This window comes from Lagopus muta, chromosome 3, assembly GCF_023343835.1.
Source record: "Lagopus muta isolate bLagMut1 chromosome 3, bLagMut1 primary, whole genome shotgun sequence".
NCBI classification, from domain to species: domain Eukaryota; kingdom Metazoa; phylum Chordata; class Aves; order Galliformes; family Phasianidae; genus Lagopus; species Lagopus muta.
In genome coordinates, this window is record NC_064435.1 from 4,627,139 (window position 1) to 4,644,312 (window position 17,174).

The 17,174-nt window shown below is 42.8% G+C and overlaps 1 protein-coding gene across 7 annotated transcripts in view; it reads left to right on the top strand.

The window, feature by feature from the left end:
• The first annotated feature begins 2,672 nt into the window (after positions 1-2,672).
• The window catches only part of TRAPPC9 (trafficking protein particle complex subunit 9), a 474,287-nt gene continuing 459,785 nt past the window's right edge, over positions 2,673-17,174 (top strand). For 2 of the 7 annotated variants that reach the window (XM_048940418.1, XM_048940417.1), the window contains exons 1-5: positions 2,840-2,947; positions 3,750-4,350; positions 12,271-12,416; positions 13,813-13,941; positions 16,718-16,744. In XM_048940418.1, coding sequence (XP_048796375.1) covers positions 3,767-4,350; positions 12,271-12,416; positions 13,813-13,941; positions 16,718-16,744 — 886 coding nt within the window. In that variant the 5' untranslated portion in view covers positions 2,840-2,947; positions 3,750-3,766. Of the gene's footprint in view, positions 2,759-2,839; positions 2,948-3,749; positions 4,351-12,270; positions 12,417-13,812; positions 13,942-16,717; positions 16,745-17,174 lie in introns of those variants that run through there. The other 5 variants (XR_007376065.1, XM_048940416.1, XM_048940414.1 and 2 more) reach the window with 4 other exon arrangements.

A 17,174-nucleotide genomic window follows, 5' to 3' on the forward strand; every position in this document is an offset into this window, starting at 1 on the left:
GAACTACATGATCCTTGGGGTCCCTTCCAACCCGGGTGATTCTGTGATTCTGTGATTATTTAATTGATACAAGCTGTCATCACTTCGTGTGTGTGTGTGTGTGTCTCATAAGGAAGAAGTGAAACAACAAAACACTGCTGAGCTGAACTAGAACAATAGAATATTTTGAGTTGGAAGGGACCCACAAGGATATTGAATCCAACTATGTCAAAAAGTGTTTCCAAAACCCCCTCTGGCCAATGCTACAGGGAAGAGTCGTAACTGTATTAATGAGTCGTGGCTGTATTAATGAGACCAAATCTTTAGTGTGCTTTTGTACCATTGATATCATAACCAAATGCAATATAGGCATTTTCCACCCAATTTGTATTCACATCAGTATGGGAGAAATGAATGTAACTATCATTTCTCTGTGAGAAATGCTTCTAGTGACATTCTTGTCAAAACTCTGTGAATGAAAAAGTGATTTTCTTTATTTGAAAATGCCCCTTGTATATCCCTCATACCTAAATTTGGCCAGTTTGAATGCACCTGTCTTGCCTCCCCAAAGATATGTGCAGCTTCCTAGCTTCACATTTTGCCTGAAATCCAGAAAATCTGTACTATCTCTAAATTCACGTTGAATTTACTTATACCAGTTATAGGAAGACATCTAAATGAACCTGCTTGTCCACAACCTTCAAATAACTGCTAATCCTATTGAAATTACTGTGTTGAGAGTGTCAATGTCTTTAAGCTATATGCCTCTTTCTATTCCAATAAGCATCTGCACTGGAAGATCACAGACAGAGGCTGAAAACCCTCCCATGTCCAAGGATTTGGAAACTGAGGCTGAGGGCTTCTTTCACGTGCTCTGTTTTGGCTGAGTAACAGAGGTGGTAGGGGAATCCTGCAAGAACAGACCACAGAATTTTCCTTTCTGAGGAATCCAGATAAAAAAATCCAGAACAAATAAATAAATAAATATGTATTGTTTGATGATCTGTCTTGACAAATGGATAAATACTTGGGGCAAACTGCTCCATGGGGAATGGAGTGGCAGCAGGTTTGTCTTTTATGGGGAAAAATAGTAGCGTGTTGAACAAGCTCGTGGCAGCTACAAATGTGTGTCTCTGTTCCCCTTTGTGACTATGGATTAGGAACAAACTACTGAAGTGAGGAAAAGATTATAGGAGATGTTTATTTCCAGTGCACAGTAAGACATATATCTATATATTTATATCTATATACACTAGGTGAAACTTACAGAAGCAGATGTGATTGCTGAGTGTTGACTTCTGTCTCTCCTTATAGCCAGTAGATCACTGGTGTGCAAATAAGTTTGTAGTATGTCCCTTTTGTTTTCATCTGCAGTGCATCTGTAAAGCTAATAAATACCGTGCATCATACATAGAGACATCCAGCTGACAGCTCCATTCCTCCTTCACTGACACTTGTGTCCCATCAGGGAGAAATATATCTGTATCAAGATGATAAAATAATTGTTAAGAACATTCATTTATCTACATTTGTATTTAATGTTTGGGTGTTGGAGGTAAGTCTGTGATCCAAGTGACCCTTCTCAGATTCTGTATCTTTCCCCAGCAATGCATTTACAACAAAGTAAGTATCCTTATGGAATCATAGAATTGCTCAGCTTGGAAAAGACCTTAAAGATCAACAAGTGCAACCACAGCCTAACCACACTACCCTAACTCTAACAGCCCTCTGCTAAATCATGTCCCTGAGCACCACATCCAAATGGTTTTTAAACACATCCAGGGATGGTGATTCAACCACCTCCCTGGGGAGCCTATTCCAGAGCTTAACAACCCTTTCTGTAAATAAGTTTTTTCCTGATATTGAACCTAAACTTACCCTTTATCTTCTTTACTATGAGAGTGGTGAGGTGCTGGAACAGGCTGCCCAGAGAGGCTGTGGATGCCCCGTCCCTGGAGGTGTTCAAGGCCAGGTTGGATGGGGCCCTGGGCTGCCTGGTCTGGTATTAAATGGGGAGGTTGGCACTGCCTGTTTGTGTCAGGGGGTTGGAGCTTCATGATCCTTGAGGTCTCTTCCAACCCAGGCCATTCTGTGATTTTGTGGCACAACTTGAGGCCATTTCCCCTCATCCTGTCATCTGTCACCAGTGAGAACAGACCAGCCCCGCTCTCGCTGTAAGCACCTTTCAGATATTGGCAGAGAGCAACAAGGTCTCCCCTCAGCCTCCTTTCCCCAGACTGAACAGCCCCAGTTCCTTCAGTCTCTCCTCATAGGCCATATTCTCCAAGCCCCTCACAAGCCTTGCTGCCCTCCTCTGGACCTGCTCCAGCACCTCCATGTCCTTTCTGTACTGAGGTGCCCATAACTAATTGTGAGCTTCGACAAATCTCACTATTAATTATCATGTCAAAGCCCTTAATTTTTATATCCCTGGAATGTTCGTGCAGAAACTAATTTTAAAATTGTATATTATAGGAAATTTGAAGACTTATAAACGAACAGGTAATGCAAGTCATTTTCTCCAGTCTTCTTGCGGAGTCTGCCCTACTCCTACTAATTGTCTGTCAATAAATAAGACTGCAATCTTCTGCATAATAGTAAATTCAGAAACTTAGACCCTCTCGTAACTGAGAACCATCACAGGAGGCGCAAAGCGCGGCCACCCCAGCGCTCCCGCTCCGCGCATGCGCCGCCCCGCGGGCGCCCATTGCCGTCAGTTCCGCCGCCGCCCGTCCCTCGCGTCCGGCGGCAGCAGGAGGGGGAGGCTCCTGTCCCGGCTGTGAGTGCGCCCCTCCGCTCCCCTCAGCGCGGGACCCTGAGGCGGCTGCGCCTCTCTCCTCTCCCCCCTCTCCAACCCCTTGGACGCCCCCCTTCACCTCACTGCCCCTCAGCTCCCTTTCCTTACGGGATGCGGGGTGGGAAGCGGTGGATCGCCCAGCAAAACGCCTTCTTTCTGATGTTAGAAAGGGTTCGAGCCTCTTTCCTTGTTCGTGTGGTGTCAGCTGACAGCTGTGCTGCTTGTTCCTGGTGGTGGGTGCAGCTCTGTAGCCGGCAGATCCCCGTGGCTGGGACGCACGGAGCAATACAGGGCTCGGGCGCAGCCACAGAAATGCGATTTGTGATAACTCGGGGGGGAAGGAATCCCAGATATTGAAATCCAAACTATTCTTATGGCCCTTCTGCTGAACTTTGAGGAAATAACCCCTTTATTCTCAGTAATGAATACTTCGGACCTAATTTTCCTGATCCTTACGAAAGCACGGATGTGTGAGGTTTGGCTGTTCTCGTTGTTTGGTAGTTGACATCCCACCGCACGCAGGGCTGCGTACCTCCTCACGGTGCCTCCTGGAGGCTGACTGCAGAGCGTGAGGCTCAGGGAAGTCTATGCTGAGGAGTTCAGCATTTCCTCCATGGCCCCACGGGCAGAGTGTTGTCCCGTGTGCTGCTTTGGCTTTTGTCTTGCACTTGTGCGGAATGATCTGGCTAAAAAACAAAAAAAAACCAAAAAAACAAAAGCACAAGTGTTTTTTGGCGGCGGTTTAAAGCAGCGCATAATATACAGTGCTTGGGATTGGGCTGGATGGAGCTCTGAGCACCCTGATGTAGCTGTAGATGTCCTTGTTCACTGCAGGGGTGTTGGACGAGGTGACCTTTAAGGATCCCCTTCCAGTTCTCAAGCAATTATATGATCTTTGTGACAAAGCCCCGCCTTTATTCAGTGGCTGTGTATGCTTCTGAGTATTAAATAATACTCATTTATCTCTTGCTAGCCTGCAGTTGGTGCAAAATGAGTGTTCCTGACTACATGCAGTGTGCTGAGGATCATCAGACTCTCCTGGTTGTGGTCCAGCCCATCGGCATTGTACCAGAAGAGAGCTTTTTTAGGATCTACAAGCGGATTTCAGCCGTGAGCCAAGTCAATGTGCGCGACTCCCAGCGCGTGCTGTACATCCGCTACAGGCACCATTATCCCCCCGAGAACAACGAATGGGGGGATTTTCAGACGCACCGCAAAGTTGTGGGGCTGATAACTATCACAGACTGTTCTTCTGCCAAGGACTGGCCTCAGATGTTTGAAAAGTTCCATCTTCAGAAGGAAATGTATGGCTCTACGCTCTATGATTCCCGGCTGTTTGTCTTCGGACTTCAAGGAGAGATTGCAGAGCAGCCCCGCACAGATGTGGCGTTTTACCCCAGTTATGATGAATGTGAAACCGTGGAGAAGAGAATAGAAGATTTCATCGAATCCCTCTTCATTGTGTTGGAGTCTAAGCGGCTTGACAGAGCCACTGATAAGTCTGGAGACAAGATCCCGCTGCTCTGCGTTCCTTTTGAGAAGAAGGATTTTGTAGGGCTGGACACAGACAGTAGGTAAGCAGCTAGAACAAGCCTGCTAGAAAAGACAAAGTGGTGCAGTAAATGTTGTGCTCGTATCTTCTTGTATGAAAGAATAGATACTGCTGCTGTTTAATATAATTTAATTTTTGTGGTCTGACTTCATTTGATGTTTTCAGTATGTATATGCATTTAAATAATTTATGAGGCTAAGTAGGAGGAAGATGTCACAGGAGATGTTTGACAGATTCTTTTACAGTGAGAGGTTTTGAGGAAGGATTCAAAGGGTTTGCAGATATACAGTGTAATTAGCAACACTCAATTTACATCAATTAAAGTAATTGTATATCTTTTTATCTTGGTTTCTTAAGTTCAACATTTTTCCTTGTCTTTCATTTTTACTTTATTATTTGATAGTTTTGACCCGCCATATTTTGCTATTGTTCTTTTCACAGCTGTGAGAAGAACTTCGGTTTTCCCTGTTACAGTTTTTTTTCCTCCTCCCATCACATCTTCCCTTAATCATGTACTCACCCAACTTTCAGATCTGTGTGTTACATAGTTGTGGTGTTAGGAATTAATATTTGTGGCCTTCTGCATGTAGGTAGGTGCAAAGTTTGTTTGGCTCCATTACTTGAAGTCAAATCCGAAGGATGGACTCAACCATCTTTGTTCCTTTGATATCAGAGAAGAGAGAGGAGTGCACATCCTATCAGGATACATAATGTGCATGAAAATAATACCTTTCACGTGTTGAAGGGCCTGCAGCACCCTTCTCATCTGCTCCAGGGCTTCTGGAACAAGTTCACACAGTTGAACTAGCTCTAATTCACTTGCCCACGTTGTTCCCTACATTAGCTGCTCTGTGGGTATTCTGATTAGTTAGAATCATAGAATGGTTTGGGTTGGAAGGGACCTTTAGGATCACCTAATTCTAACCCCCCTGCTAAAGGCAGGGACACCTCCTTCTAGACCAGGTTGCTCAGAGCCCCATCCAGCCTGGCCTTCAATGCTTCCAGGGAGGTGACGTGCGCTACTTCTCTGGGCAGCCCGTTCCAGTGTCTCACTTCACAGTAAAGAATTTCCTCCTAATAATGCTATACCCAACATTCATTGGTAGTGTTAGTTGTTGTTACTGTTTTTTGTACTCTGTATGGGCAGCAACATTTTGTAGACTAGGTGACCCCTTTCAGAATCTTGGCTTTCATTAGGATGCGTTTCGAGTGAACGTGATAACTTAATCACCAAGATTTTGTGTTCCAGTTTGCCAAGTCTTTGCTAAAGTCTCAGAATTTGTTGTGTCTTTTGATCATATCTTTGAAATAGTTTTTCAATAGTCTCGGTCAGTGGATATACTTTAATAAGTGCTTGATGTACTTCACTGTTTAGCAAAAATAAGTATTCTAAACTTCTTCTTTGGTTTGAAAGAGTATTTTTTAGCTTTTGTTTTAGTGTGGAGTTGCTACATCTGTTCTAAGAGCTGAAAAAGAGTTCTCCTTCACTGAGAGAGAAATAAATGTGCGTAGCAAACGTGAGCTTCTCTGTGCAGGCACCTTTCAGCAGCACAATGTATTCTGGCTTCTGTGTTCTACCTAGTGGAAGTTCAGGCCTGTGAAGCGGGTTGAACTATGGTTGGGTTTATTAAACCAAATTAAACCTTCCAGCTGAAGTCTTCAGATGGAAAATGCTAGGATATTTATTACTTTATTTCTTGGCTTGAAATGAAGTGTTGCATCACATCACAGGTTCCCTAATTAAGGGGGATGTACTGCAGTAAGTGGAAATACGGAGACGCAGGGTTAAAGAGGACCTTCTTCAGTCCAGGTTGTGTCTTTGCAAGATGCTACATTGTGTAAGTCTGTCCAGTGAGGAATGAAGGTTGTCTAAATGCGTGGGCTGCGTGTGAAAATAATAGACAAGCAAATGAAACGGCTTCTTTTGGAAAGGCAGTTATGTATACTGAGAGAAAACGTGTTAAGAAGTTACATATGTATGATCACATGAAGACTAATTAAAACTACCCAATCTCTTAAAATAGGCTTTTCTTCTGCAATTTACTGTGAACTATTAAGGTTAATATTTATGGTCCAAACTCAATAGATAGGATCGATGTTCAGATGGTGAGACTAAATACCAAGCGTTAATATTTGCCACTGAATTTCATAATCAATGTAACATGATCAGTGTCTTTTAGATGCAGTTCATACATCAGGAACATGTTTTTTACATCAGTTTCTGTTCTTGGATTTTTCTTTTTTAATGCTGATAAGGGATTCCTTTAATACTACTGAGTGGTGAGAAGGGAGGGCTCTGTTACTGGATGTCTGCTTGTGTATACTGTGTAGATGGGATTTGTTTACTGACTTCTCAGACTTTGTGATATCTCAGGATGTGTATGTGGCTGTTTATTTTATTTCTGTTCTGTCTTTCTAATTTTTGTTTTGTTCCTTTCTTTTCCTCCTTCTCTCATACTGCCCTGTGAGTTTGTTGTTGGGTCTGAAAAGGTAGGCTGTGACTGCGTACATTGCAAAGTAGTTAGCTTTCTTCCATACACTGCCTCTCCACTCTGCCTTCATTGCATAGTTTAGTGTCGCTTTTTCTCTTTGTTTTTCAGTACACACACACACAATTGCTGCCTGGAGCCTGACGGCTGTCCTCGACCCTTTTTTGGCGCATTTGGCAATTATATTTGGTAGCAGTGCTGATTTTGTTTTGTAGGGCACACACAGTGCGCTTAGGCGGCTGCTAGCCTCTGGAATTCGCTTTGTCTTTTAAACTCCAAAACCATGAAGCTGTTGCTGCCTGTGTTTGGTTTCCAAATTCAGACCTTCTGGCAGTTGATGAAATGCTGCTGTGTTTGAAGTCAGATTAATGTTATGATTGGTGATGTCTGTAGTTCTGCATGCTAATTGGAATTGGTGGGATTGGATGGAAGTTTTCGTTGAAGCATTCTGCATGAATTTTGCAAATTCATTTTGCATGTTTCTTGTTTTTAAATTGAGCCATTCTGAAATATTCAGGATTCAGAAAATCCTTCAAACTCATTACTGGATGGTTTGTAGTGAAAATAAATTCTGTCTTGAAATGTAATACTCTTAGTCTAGTTTCTGTATAAAAATTATCCTGGCATCCTAGAATGGGAATGAAGGGGGAAAACATACATCCTATATAGCAAATGCAGTAGATTTGGAAATGAGTAGTGCTGTCTGGCTCTCAGGCCAGGTTAATTGTCCTCTGCTTTCAGGCAGTAATTGTGGGCACTGCTAGTGATGGTCAGTTATTTTGAAGAACGAAATGTATGTTGACTACCAAGTGAACACAAGCAAACTACTTCAGAGAATAAGACTGAAAATTCCTTTTGTAGTCAGCTGCATTTACAGGTGCTGGAGGCGGGTATGGATTGCTGCACTTGGGTCAGGGCAATCCCAGGTATTTATACAAACTGGGGGAAGGTTTCCTTGAAAGCAGCCCTGTAGAGAAGGACTTGGGGGTCCTGGTAGATGAGAAGCTGGACATGAGCCATCAGTGTGTGCTTACAGCCCGGAAAGCCAACTGTGTTCTGGGCTGCATTAAAAAAGGGGTGGCCAGCAGGGAGAGGGAGGTGATTGTCCCCCTCTGCTCAGCTCTTGTGCTGATCTGCAGCACTGCGTCCAGGCCTGGGGCATCCAGTACAGGAAGGATGTGGAGCTCTTGGAGCGGGTCCAGAGGAAGGCACTGAGATGATCAGAGGGCTGGAGCACCTCTCCTATGAGGTGTTTTCCTCCTATGAGGAAAGGTTGAGGCAACTGGGCTTGTTTAGCTTGGAGAGGAGAAGGCTTGGGGGAGACCTCATTGTGGCCTTCCAGTACTTGAAGGGAGAATATCAACAGGAGGGGGAACACCTGTTTATGAGGGTGGATAGTGAGGACAAGGGAAAATGGTCTTAAACTGACATGGGGGAGGTTTAGGTCAGATATTAGGAGGAAGTTTTTCACTCAGAAGGTGGTGACACACTGCCCAAGGAGTTGCCCAAGGAGGCTGCGGGTGCCCCGTCCCTGGAGGCATTCAAGGCCAGGCTGGATGTGGCTCTGGGCAGCCTGGTCTGGTGGTTGGTGACCCTGCACATAGCAGGGGGGTTGAAACCAAATTGATCATTGTGGTCCTTTTCAATCCAAGGCCATTCTATGATTCTGTGATTCTATGATTTTCCGTGTGGGTCCTATATCATAGGGCATGACTTTCTTAGAGGATAGTTCAGGAAAGGCTTTTTATGGTGTTGTTGTGTGAGACACAGGAGTGGCTTTGCTAAGACTTTGTATTAGCAGGACAAAAGAGAAACAGCTCTGATCAGTGGGGTATGGGAAGAACCTAATGGACAGAAAGTAGCCATTACTGTGTGTGAACTTCCTGTCATCAAACAGAGCTAAGTTGTAAAGAACCAAAATTAATCAATGTTTTAATCAAAATGAAACTAGAGAAAGAAGATATCTATACGCTGTTTGCTTTAAGCTTTGTGGCCTGATCCTTCATGTACAGCTGTGAAGCAGAGCCAGCTGAATGTTACAATTTTGGAATTTCATGCTGAGATAAATATGCCTGCTTATTTTTTTCCATTAAATTTGCAACCCATATGGATTGAAGAAACTCCATTGCTTCGTCGTGCCTTTAATCATAGAATCACAGAATGGCTTGGGTTGAAAAGGACCACAATGATCATCTAGTTTCAACCCCCCTGCTATGTGCAGAGTCGCCAACCACCAGACCAGGCTGCCCAGAGCCACAGCCAGCCTGGCCTTGAATGCCTCCAGGGATGGGGCATCCACAGCCTCCTTTGGCAACCTGTTCCAGTGTGTCCCCACCCTCTGTGTGAAAAACTTCCTCCTAATATCTAACCTAAACCTCCCCTGTCTCAGTTTAAAACCATTCCCCCTTGTCCTATCACTGTCCACCCTAATAGGCAGCCATTCCCCCTCCTGTTGATATGCGCCCTTCAAACATTGGAAGTCCACAGTGAGGTCTCCCCAGACCCTTCTCTCCTCCAAGCTAAACAAGCCCAGTTCCCTCAACCTTTCCTCATAGGAGAGATGCTGCAGCCCTCTGGTCATCTTAATCCTGATCACCTGATGTTGTAGACATTAGATTTTTTCTGAAGCAAGCATCACAAATACCAAATGAATTGAGTTTTTCTGTCCATGAAAAGTGGGTTTACCTTTATTGAAATCTTCCCCTTTTATATTTTTTGGACACACTTGCACTAACTGATAAATAGTGTCCTTGTGTGACATCGTGAGAGCTACATTAAGACACAGTTTCTACATCTCTACAATGCAGACTTCCTCTATAATTCACAAGAAGTTGTTTTCCAGGAGCATAATGAATGATTGAAGGGATCGTAAGAAGTAAATCCTTTCTTGCCATAATATTTATGTTGAGTGAATTTGGTCTTTGTATAACTAGAGGTAAATTTCTTCATCATCGGGAATAAATTGATCTTTTTGTTTATAAACAGGGATAATTCCTAGAAGAGAAATATTTTGAATAAGCAGTGCTTGTTGATGTCCAAGTTATACTGTAACGCATGGGTAAAGTTTTGGCAAAATGAGGTATTGGTTCGGGAGAGCTGCTGGTGGGGCAGTGTTGTAGAAATGGTTTGGGTGTTAAATTCTGGCTCAGCTGCCTGGCACTGTCCCTTTTACTTTCGTTGTATGACTCATATTTATAAGCTTAACATATAATCTGGAAAATCTGGAGGAAAAAGCTTTAAAATCACGGTTTTGAGAGAATAAGAAATAATTTGTCCATAAATCTACAGATTACATGAAAATGTCAGGTGAAAAGCATTGAAGTTTTCACATATTTGAAAGGAATTAGGATGGAACTATTTCCTTCTCAGTTCTGGAAGGGAAATTAAGAAAAGCACCACCTCAGGTCCCTTTTAATTACATAATCATGACAGTTCCCCATATACTCAAGTCTTATTTTGGGGTATAAAAGTGCAATGTCTCATGAAATGCACATTACCTGTTTTTTGAATTGCTGAACTGGGTAATGATAAAAGTATAGCCAGAGCTGATGCAAATTACAAGCATAAAACCATGACAGTCAGTCTGATGTGGTCCTCTGTGTTTTTGGAAGCCCATGTTATCCAGGTTGTTTGCAGAGACTCCTGTCATATAACAAAGAGCAACATCTGCAGCAATTCCTTCAATTAAAGCTTCATTTTCAGGTGGCTTCCTCATGTTTCAATCTACTGTCTAAACATAAAAAGACTTCCTTGATGTGCATTTTGGAACGTGAAATTGTATGTTGTATGTATGCGTGTATTTTTACTTTCATAGACTTGGAAGACATTATTAGATCGTAAAGATACACTATTGGAGAGATGTAGATCAACAAGTACAGTAACTGGGCTGAAGTTTAATTCTAAGCCATGTAAGGTATCACAGAATCACAGAATGGCCAGGGCTGGAAGGGACCAACCCTCTGCCACATGCAGGGCCACCAACCTCCCCATTTAATACCAGACCAGGCTGCCCAGGGCCCCATCCAGTCTGGCCTTGAACACCTCCAAGGATGGGGCATCCACAGTATCTCTAGAGCAGATACAGCAAGGATATTCTTGCTAGGGAATATGTCTGCTGAAGGGGAGATCTGAAGGATTGCTGATAAACTCAAGAAAGAGTAGCGTTGCTCTGAATGTACTGCTCACAGTACAGGAAAGACAGGGAGCTGTTGGAGAGGGTGCAGAGGAGAGCTGCAAAGGTGACTGGGGGACTGGAGCACCTCCCCTACAAAGACAGGCTGAGGGAACTGGGCTTGTTTAGCTTGGAGAAAAGAAGGCTGCGGGGTGACCTCATTGCAGCCTTTCAGTACCTAAAGGGAGCCTACAAACAGGAGGGGAATCAACTCTTTGAAAGGGTTGATAACTGCAGGACAGGGGGAAATGGTTTTAAGTTGATGGAGGGGAGATTTAAGTTGGATGTGGGGGGGAAGTTCTTTACAGATTGAGAGTGGTGAGGTGCTGGAACAGGCTGCCCAGAGAGGCTGTGGATGCTCCGTCCCTGGAGGTGTTCAAGGCCAGGTTGGATGGGGCCCTGGGCAGCCTGATCTAGTATTAAATGTGGAGGTTGGTGGCCCTGCCTGTGGCAGGGGTTGGAGCTTCATGATCCCTGAGGTCCCTTCCAGCCCTGGCCATTCTGTGATTCTGTGAATGATGACTGATCTCTCCTGTCTTAAATCATGAGTTACTTTGGAAGCACAGTATGTTCCACATCACGTCTGTTTACATTTGTTTGGCTGCAATGTATTAAATAATAAAGTAACGAGCTTTGTGCCTTTGTTGCATTGATTTGTGTCCCAATTGCCTCTCTAGTTCTACAAAGCCTAAAACTCTTTTCAATAAGGGTGCATTGGTGTTATGTAGTGATTTTGTTTGGAAAAGGAAGGAAATGGTATTGCTGATGCTGGGTCAGATTTTATTTGAGCAAATGAAAAAGGAGTGGCAGGTGAAACCCTGACAGTCCTTGCCTGAAGTGGCAGTGGCTATACTGAGCCTGTTAAATGTGGAATAGGATGAAAATGGAAGGGAACTTTCCAGGAGATCATTTTGCTGTTAGTGGCTTTAACGCGTTCTTTGTTCATGAAGCATAGCAGTTCTAAAAAGATGGTGTTTCTTTAATGGAGGTGAGGCTGTTCAAGTGCTCTGAAGAGCAGTCATTTATATCCAACTACACGTGTATAAATGCTATATAGCCAGAACATGCAACGCATTTTTCTTTTTAGCATCTCCTCCAAATGCTGGTCATTTACTTTTGCATATTGTGTTGCTTAGAATTCACACTGGATGCTTGCTCAGAGAAGCAGAATACAGTAATGTCAATCTATTATGAAAGAGGAAAGAAAATTGACTTTAAGTGTTCATTACCTCATGTGATTGTTCTTGGAAATAACTTCATAATTGCATCCTTTGCTTTGCAGACACTATAAGAAACGCTGTCAGGGCCGGATGCGGAAGCACGTTGGTGACCTGTGTTTGCAGGCTGGGATGTTACAGGATTCCCTGGTGCATTATCACATGGCTGTGGAACTTCTGCGCTCCGTAAACGACTTCCTGTGGCTCGGAGGTGTGTTTCATTGATTAAATAACTTTTTAGGAAAATGTTTGTTTTTTTCAGTGAAGTATACAGGTGATTTCAAAATCTTTCCTGTAGGTATCGACATTCAACCGTTAGATTTTTTTTTTTTGCTTTTACATCTATGAAAGCCATGTGTGTTTAACTTAACATTTTCCTTCTATTCTTAGCTTTACGGTTGCCACCTTTCAGTACCTAAAGGGAGTCTATAAACAGGAGGGGAGTCAGCACTTTGGAAGAGTAGATAACAGCAGGACAAGGGGAAATGATTTTAAGTTAAAGGAGAGAAGATTTAGGTTGGATGTCAGGGAGAAGTTCTTCACAGAGAGAGTGGTGAGGTGCTGGAACAGGCTGCCCAGAGAGGCTGTGGATGCCCCGTCCCTGGAGGTGTTCAAGGCCAGGTTGGATGGGGCCCTGGGCAGCCTGGTCTGGTATTAAATGGGGAGGTTGGTGGCCCTGTGTGTGGCAGGGGGTTGGAGCCCTTGAGGTCTCTTCCAACCCAGGCCATTCTTTGATTCTGTGAAAGTCCATTTGGCCTAAGTACTTTTGTTAAAGAATATTGTCCCCAGTACTGATTCCAGAAGGAGGACACCATTAGTAACTGGCAACTATTTGGACTTTGCACTGCTGGTCAGTCCTGTGAACCTAGCATTTTCTACCTGCTTTATAGTCCACCTATCCAAATCAGTCTTATTGTTTTGGCTATGAAGATTGCTTTGTCTCATGACATTGTAAACCTGAGGATATACAACATCTACTTCCTTTCCTGTGCCCACAGAGCTAATCATCACATCATAGGAGGCAGAGAGGTTGCTGAAATCTTACTTATCCTTGATAAATTGATGTTTGCTGTTCCAAGTCACCTTATTGTTCTTCATATGCTTGGAAATGGCTTCCAGAAGGATTTTTTTACAGCCTTGCTGGACAGCTGAGTCCATTGGGCTTCCTAATTGCTTTGTAGACCCCTGGTACCTTCTTCCTGGTGTTGGGTGTGATTTTTCCCTTTGTCCAGTTATTCTAAAGCTCAAGGTGTAAGAAAGTGGTCTCACAATGACATTGGCCAGCTGCCTGCATCCTCAGGAGCATCCTAACTGGTTTTGTGGATTTGTTTCTAATTGGGTGAAGTACTTTGGATGCTTTTACTCCTCTGCTGTGGATAGCACTTGTTCCTACAGATGATGCTAATAGTTGTGGGGACTTGAGGAGCCTGAGGGTAAATGTTATCAGCGAGAACAGAGATAAAAAGGGCATTGACTATCTCAGCCTTTTCCGCTGCCTACTCTCCAACTGAAGTGTACCTCATATTCATGTAAATAGATGCTTCTACACGATACTTCACTTCTTGAAAGTGTCTTCACTAATCTGCTGGTTTTTGTTTTTGTTTTAGCTGCTCTTGAGGGTTTATGTTCAGCATCAGTCATCTATCATTATCCTGGTGGGACTGGAGGTAAAGTTGGATCTCGTAGAGCACAAGGAGGCTCTCTTTCTGCTGAAGCAGGCAACAGGCACAGACCAGGTAAGCAAGGAATTTGACTTCTATTCCAAGCACTGGGACTCAGAGCCCCATTCCAGTTGTTTGTCTGACCTCCATGCACGGATACACACTCCCCTTACCTATCCATCTTTTCCATATTTGTTCCTCCCTAATCTGCCTTCATTCCTCCTTTTCCCTGCTGTTGGTTAATCTCCTGTGTATCCCGTAAGAAAGTCTTGCACAATCCCAGAGTGCTCTTTCCCTGCATCCTAGAATCCATAAGATGGTAGACAGTAACATCCCTCAGTCTGTTAAGGTGATTTGGAGAGCAGCCTGTGAAACCCTTCGAGAGAGTTAACACTCCTGGACTGCTCTGTCTACTCTGATTAAACTGCTGGGCTCAACTCTCATTGTTTCTCAATGCTCTATTGTGATTGTGCAGATGAGCTTCTAATTGCATAACCTAACACTTGCTACATGGTATTGAGGCTTCTGAAAGCTCCTGTGGCTTTCTGGAGAGGATGGCTAGGATAATAAAAGAAAAAAAATGTATTAATTATTGTGAAATCTGTGCATTTGGAATGTCTGAGCTATAAGTTACTGAAGGCAAGGTGAAACGTGATAATAAATAGCTTTGTTTTTACATGCTTGGTGGGAGAGAGGATGGTGAGACAGGCTTTGGTCTCACCCAGCAGAGCTGTTTGTATATTTTTTATATCTTTGTATGTATTTACAGTCTTCCACAATACTGAAACAAACAGACTCTGAGTTTAAGTGCTGGTCTAAGTACCCATGAGTGTGTGCAGTCAGAATGAATTCCTTTTAAACAGCAGCTCCACCCATCTTCATTCATCTGTTATCTGTCGTACGTACTGTATGTACTGACACCAGATGATGAGCTAGGTAATAAAAATTACTGCATTTAGGGAGAAAATGCCACTGAAGAGATAATGTCTAGGGGTTAAAATCTGTCCATTTGGTCCCATAGTGCATTTTATATTGCCCATCAGGATAAAACTTCAACAGTTCTTAATCTTTCTCCATCTTTCAACAAGTCTTTAACAATATTCTAACTATCTATCCTTTCTAACGGGTCCTCCTTGTTAACTCAAGAAAGACAAATCAGATGTGAAATCCTGAACTCTGCCTGGTCATACAGCATTTGTTCTTTGGTCTTTTCCCTTTATAGTTTTCTATAAGTTTCTTTTCAATACTTTAAAATCTCTGAATTGCACCCTTGTTTATAGTCTACGTTGTTAGAGGGACCAGGCTGGATACAAAAGGCATTTCCAAATTTTAGGCAAATCAAAAAATGACCTATGTGGAATAAGCATTCAACTTATGCCTACTTGTAAGGAATACAGATGTGTTAATTACCTTTATTGCTTACTGATGTGCCTGGAATTGCACCTCTTCTTGTGCCTGTACTTCAGCCTTGCCAGCACAGGGTTTCTTGGCACTATCTTGTGCCCAGACTTGGTCAAGAGAAGTGTTTTGTTGTGAATCTCTTCAACAGTTTGGCACTTTTCCATAGAAAAAAACAAAAACAACTTTGGGCCTGGCTGCTCAAACAAATTGTTGTGTTTATCTGCTTTAAAACGTGTCAAAAACATCTCTGGAGAGAGAAGCATTATATAATGCTTCTATAATACAGACTAAACCCTCAGGAGGAGGTGTTAGTGTTTTTTTCCCCTACTAAGGAGAATTGAAATACTTTTAATACATACCTGGGAAGTGTTGTAGCCATCAGAATGTTGTCTAGTTGGGGTTGATTGACCCTTCAGCTTTTTTGAAGCTCTTTTGATAGGATTAGTTGATTCAAAAGAGAATGAATAGCATAGAGTTTGAAGTACTTGCCTGAGGGACGGAGGGAACCATGGAGTGTTGGCCATTAAGTTTCCTTGGTCATTATTTGAACCTGTGCACTGCAGTACCCTGCTGGCCATGGAAAAGGAGTTTTGGCATTTTAAGGAAGTGTGACTTTACATAAAGCATTGCTTTAGACTGCTTAACCCTCAATCTTAACTTTATTGCTGAATCAGAGCTTAGGTTAGCAAGGAGTTACATGTCTGTTAATCCAGGTTTTGTGCACATCTTGTCAACCTTGAGAATAGCGTGGCTTGTTGGCTTTACTCCAGTAAATTTGATGGTGTGAAATTAATGACAGTCAGAGAATCATAGAATGGGCTGAAAAGGACCACAATGATCATCTGGTTTCAACCCCCTGCTATGTGCAGGGTCACCAACCACCAGACCAGGCTGCCCAGAGCCACATCCAGCCTGACTTTGAATGCCTCCAAGGATGTGGCATCCACAGCCTCCTTGGGCAACCTGTTCCAGTGTGTCACCACCCTCTGTGCTGGTAATCAGAGGGGGATGTATTGGATACAGCTCTTCAAAAATGTTCTTCTAGAGTACAGTGTGGATTTAATGCAGGTTTAAGCACTGTAGGACTGAAATCAGAATAGAAATACACTGCGACAAAAAATTGCCATCTAAAGCAAGACGTGAGAAAAGGAAGTTGGCTTTAAAGTGTGCAGTGAAAATGATTCAGTTTTTCTTGACCTGTTTTGGAGTTTATTGCAAGTTGATGGTATTTCTACATTTGTTTTTTTCTTAAAAAAAAAAAAAAAAAAAAGAGAATTACCATGTGGTGACTACTTGATATGTCATTGGTAGTCCTTCAAAATAGCAGTGATGATTCTAATAGGCTTCATGATTTCATTCAAGCCTGCTGATTGTTATGAAACAGTGTAAGAGCTTATTTTGTTGGCTATATTTAAGGCTGAAAAAGAATCATTTTTGTTCCTCCTTTTAGGGGCACAAGAAGTTCTCATTGATCCAGGTACATTATTTTCATGCATGTTTCCAAATTATTTTCTTGTTATTATTTGCATTTGTTTTGCATTTATGTACTTAATGCCACTTGCCAAAACCAGTACAGATTCCTGATGCTTCAGGTTTTAGCTATAAATCTTAAATCATCATGAAGAAAGATTTTGCTGTTAGCTTCTGGAAAACACCTGAAAGTGTTCAATCTACAGATGCCTGTGGTGTAATTCTTCTAATGTTGACAGGCACAGGAGAAATTACTGTAGTGTTTGAGCACAAGTAACACATATCTGAATTTACAGAGTGAGTGGAAGGTCTCCTCGTGGTGCTTTTCTCTGCAGTTATCCACCTGGAGAAATCAATTCCTGTATAAATTGAGGCATGTGATCCTGCAGATTAAGTTCTGTGTAAAGAGATACAGAGCGTTTCTAAACCTTCTAAAC